Below are 4,730 nucleotides of genomic sequence, written 5' to 3' on the forward strand. Positions count from 1 at the left end.
TGATGATCTGGTTGTGTAAGTTAAACAGCACTGGACCTCAGTAAGTGTAACATTTGATGACCAATATAAGGTTGTGTAAGTTAAACAGCACTGGACCTCAGTAAGTGTAACATTTGATGACCAATATAAGGTTGTGTAAGTTAAACAGCATTGGACCTCAGTAAGTGTAACATTTGATGACCAATATAAGGTTGTGTAAGTTAAACAGCACTGGACCTCAGTAAGTGTAACATTTGATGACCAATATAAGGCTGTGTAAGTTAAACAGCATTGTACCTCAGTAAGTGTAACATTTGATGACCAATATAATAATGTGTAAGTTAAACAGCACTGGACCTCAGTAAGTGTAACATTTGATGACCAATATAAGGTTGTGTAAGTTAAACAGCACTGGACCTCAGTAAATGTAACATTTGATGACCAATATAAGGTTGTGTAAGTTAAACAGCACTGGACCTCAGTAAGTGTAACATTTGATACAACAAATTCTACAGGTTATAAAACACCTGGTACTCAGCACTAATGGAGTAACTTAGGGACATTTCAAACACCTGGCCGTTGTCAAGGTAGTCTTATAACAGCGCATTTCAACGGCATAGCTCAGATTATTGAGTGCCAGTAAAGCTATTCAGTAGGAAGATGCGTATTTAAAACGAGAAACCGGTTTCTCGAGTTGCTCTTCGCAGTGTCACGTGCTGTTCATGTGACGTTTCAGGGTTTTGCTGGGCTACAATACCTACGAGTTGAGTCTCTCTCTCTCGTTCAAAATCAGAGTTGTGAGGTTCCTCAGGGAACAAGTCTGTCCGAGGGCGAACGTGTGTATGTGTTTGTGAGTGAAAAGCCGGCGAAGGCCAGTATCTTAGCTCTGTTTAACGAAGTTTCTATGTGATGCTAAATTTCATTTTATCTTCTTGTCGCTGGTTCGTCATTTTAGGTTGTGAAGAGCAGCACAAACAGAAGTAAAGTAGATTCGGTATCATTGTTATTGTGGCATCTTCATATCCGTACCTCGGTCTGTGTGAACGTCTGCCGTAAAAGGTTTCTATCGTTACTAAGACTTCGTTTGACTTTTGTATTAATGTCAGCGACTGGTGGTGACACAGTAAAACAAGAAGTGTTGTGAAGCCTTAAAATACTGAGAAAGTATCGCCTCGTGTGTAATATTCCGATTTGTCAAAGAAAGGGTGAACAGGTGATCTAGATTCGACAGCCTTCTCTTATCTACTACTTAGTTGTTTTGTATCACAAAAACGGACGTTTCGGATGAAACTAATTCTTGTTAATAAGAAAATGTGCAGATAACCACCTCAAATCCTGTAATCGACATGAAAGTTAAATGGAACAGACGTTTAGACGGTTTTCCGCGCCGTGATCAGCGTCCTCTGTCGACTGAGCTCGAATATGAACACGTTGATGAATCAGATGTATCAGTGTCGTTGCAAGACTCCGAAGAATTTTTTGACGAGCATAAAAATAAGAAACCGAAACGTGGAAGATTTCTAAACATTTTCAAGTTGATAACAAAGAAACAAAAGTCTCCAGAGTTTGAAACAAAAATAAGGAATGAAAAATCTTTACAGTCTCAAACTGATTATTCTCGATGCCAGTATCATACAAGCTTATTACCGACCAATGTCGAGTCTTCGGGCTCGAGCACTAGTGTGGCTATTGAAGATGTTCTTCTGGAAGTCATGGCTGCGCCAAAGGATCCTACACAATCGGAGGAAGCAGTGACAGCAAATTCTTCTCGAGGTAAAAGTGGAAATATACAAACCTCGGCTACTCTTTCTTCGTGGTTAGATCCCAACATTGCTTGCCAAGAAAAAAATGTTGACGAAAAAGATTTCAACTGGGAAACAACGTCAGTTTCTTCGACGGATTCCAATTCTGAGGGAAAAACTTCATCAGAGAAGGATGACCGTGTGAATGATAAGCCAACCTTTGATGAGAGGACTAACATAAAAAATCATTATTCTGAAATTGTCACATGTCAACCGAAGCAGAGAAGATCTGAAGAAGAGCACTTGATTAAAATTAGAAGCCTAGAAATGGTCAAACATATCTCGGATATTTCCAAGAATGAAAAATCAGTAAAATTAACTACCCGCGATTTGCAAGAGTCCTCCACATGTGCATCAGCGTCTCATTCCAAAACTCTCTTAAATCTTCCACTGTCCGAAGAGGCAGAGAGCAAAGAAATCAATAAGAAAATGAATACTGAAAACTACAAGTTTACTTCTTCAAAAAGCACAATCAAACAGACAAAGACAGATGAAGATTTGTCGACGAAGAAAAATGTTGATGCTCTAAAGGCACCAGAAAAAGCGATAATAATAAACAAGAACCAGCATAAAACACAACAGCATGTAAGGTTTGTGGATCAGTTACCCGAAGGAGCAGATACTTGGTCCTGTAAGAGTTCCAGTTCAGTTATTACAACCGAAATATCTCCTCTTATTGACGATGAAAAAGATAGTATAGGTTATCGGGACGAACAAGAAACTGAAACAAAGGATGTGAAACAGAAGCGCCATATGTTTAGAGATGGACAGGCAAAGAAGTCGGCTAGAGAGTCAAAGAGAAAAGACATATTTCCGCCTAAGTTTACAGCGAATCTTCACGAAACAAAAGCAAGGGGAAACACTTACTTAGAAGATGAGAAACCAAAAGATGACTTCCTAACAGATCTGGACTTTTCTAAAACGGAATCTGTCAAAATAACACGAACTGGCTGGTCCAGCCAAGATATGATTGTACTGGGAACAAATGATCCACCACAACGGATGGGAAACCATCCATCAACGTTTCGGAACCAAAAAGAAAGAAGCGTTGATTTGGTTCGGCCTGATTCGCAAAAGACTGCACAGAATGAACACGAAAAGCCAGATATCGTGACTTCATGTGGTCCACAAATGATTAAGAAGAAAATGATCGTCTCTTCTCCCGTCCCATCAGATTCTCCTACTCCGTCCACGTCCTCACCCTTCCATAAGACAGGTGACATTAAGCGAGGCACATGCATTGCCTGCCACCTACCACAGACGACTTCAGGACAAAAGGAAGATACCCCTGCACCAAATGGTACCAAAACTTGCAACTTTGAAACCAGAGACTCCCAATTAGAGAATGTAAAACTACCAGCAAAATACTCCGATGTCAGCAGTCTTACCCTTTCCCAACTAGAGATACTGGTACTACAGTGGATACACGAGAATGGAAATCCTCTTTATTTTTCTGAAAGTAAGAAATTGTGCGTATTTGTAGTGCCATCTGTCGGCTTCTTCAAGAGTTGTCTTCTTGATGTACAATATTTAGTTCTGATTTTTAATCTTGTGGAACCACTTTTTACTTGCTTAAAATAATATTATGATATGCATAAAAGTACTTCAGGCTTTGTTTATTTTGTTGTTAAGCGAAAATCTACACAATGGGCTGTCTATGTTCTGCTCACTGCGGGTATCTAAATCCGATTTTTAGCGTTATAAGCCTTCAGACTTATCGCTGTGTTACCGGGAAACATTTTAGTCATTTGTGTTAAATAGTGTTACTTACCAAATGACTGTAGAGGTATGATTTTTTTACTTATTCTTACCTTTGAGATCATGAAAATGCCCGGCTTATGTTACTTATCGTATTTTGTGTTATACAAGTTACTGAGTTTGATAAAAGATTTAGCAAGGTTCTACATGAACAAGTGTGTTAGGTTATTCCTTGGGTTGTTCTGTGAGGTTCTACATGAACAATTGTTGGGTTGTTCTATGAGGTTGTACATGAACAACTGTTGGGTTGTTCTGTGAGGTTCTACATGAACAACTGTTGGGTTGTTCTGTGAGGTTCTACATGAACAGTTGTTGGGTTGTTCTATGAGTTTCTACATGAACAATTGTTGGGTTGTGAGATTCTACATGAACAGCTGTTGGATTATTCTGTAAGGTTCTATATGAACAATTATTGGGTTGTTTTGTGAGGTTCTATATGAACAATTGTTGGGTTGTTCTGTGAGGTTTTATACGAACAGCTGTTGGGTTGTGAGGTTCTATATGAACAACTGTTGGGTTGTTCTGTGAGGTTTTACATGAACAGGTTTAAGGTATTCTATGAGATTCTACATATTAGTTAATAATACGTAGTTCGTTCCCGATTAAAATTTCCATGGTTTTAACTTCTTTTTTAACCAAAGCTACACTCCATAATAATATCCTAATGTATGCCACAGAAGTATAAAAATATTCAAAGACAAATAGAGGCAGGGATTTTTAAGAGTTTCAATAAATCGTTTATTGCCTAAGACTTGATTTGCAGATCACGTCTCTACCCCTAAGGGTGGGGCGTATTCCGTTTAAAATATCGGCTATTAACTGAAAGAGTAGGATATATTGTAGGAAGAGTCTTACAAGTCTACCGTTCTTGTGCCCAGGGTTGAGACCGAAGTGTACTTGTTTGCTATAAAAACACATTCCTCCTCTATGTTCATTGATGTAAAAACAAAAGGTGTTGTCGAAGTTTCCTAGGTCGTGAAAGGGCTTGGGGATAATCTTGTTTAGCCACTCAAGACAAAACGACCATAGCTTTTCCTACAGCTACAAAACAACGAAACGACCGTAGCTTTTCCTACAGTTACAGGAGAACGAAACGACCGTAGCTTTTCCTAAAGCTACAAAACAACGAAACGACCGTAGCTTTTCCTACAGTTACAGGAGAACGAAACGACCGTAGCTTTTCCTAAAGCT

The 4,730-nt window shown here is 39.0% G+C and overlaps 1 protein-coding gene across 1 annotated transcript in view; it reads left to right on the top strand.

Annotated features, from left to right (window-relative positions):
- The first annotated feature begins 785 nt into the window (after positions 1-785).
- LOC106469014 (calponin homology domain-containing protein DDB_G0272472-like) overlaps positions 786-4,730 on the top strand; it is a 40,005-nt gene continuing 36,060 nt past the window's right edge. The window contains exon 1 of the mRNA XM_013929465.2: positions 786-3,240. Within this exon, the coding sequence (XP_013784919.1) occupies positions 1,326-3,240 (1,915 nt within the window). The 5' untranslated portion in view covers positions 786-1,325. The remainder of the gene's footprint in view (positions 3,241-4,730) is intronic.

The sequence above is a fragment of the Limulus polyphemus genome, unplaced genomic scaffold (genome assembly GCF_000517525.1).
Source record: "Limulus polyphemus unplaced genomic scaffold, Limulus_polyphemus-2.1.2 Scaffold3263, whole genome shotgun sequence".
NCBI lineage: Eukaryota > Metazoa > Arthropoda > Merostomata > Xiphosura > Limulidae > Limulus > Limulus polyphemus.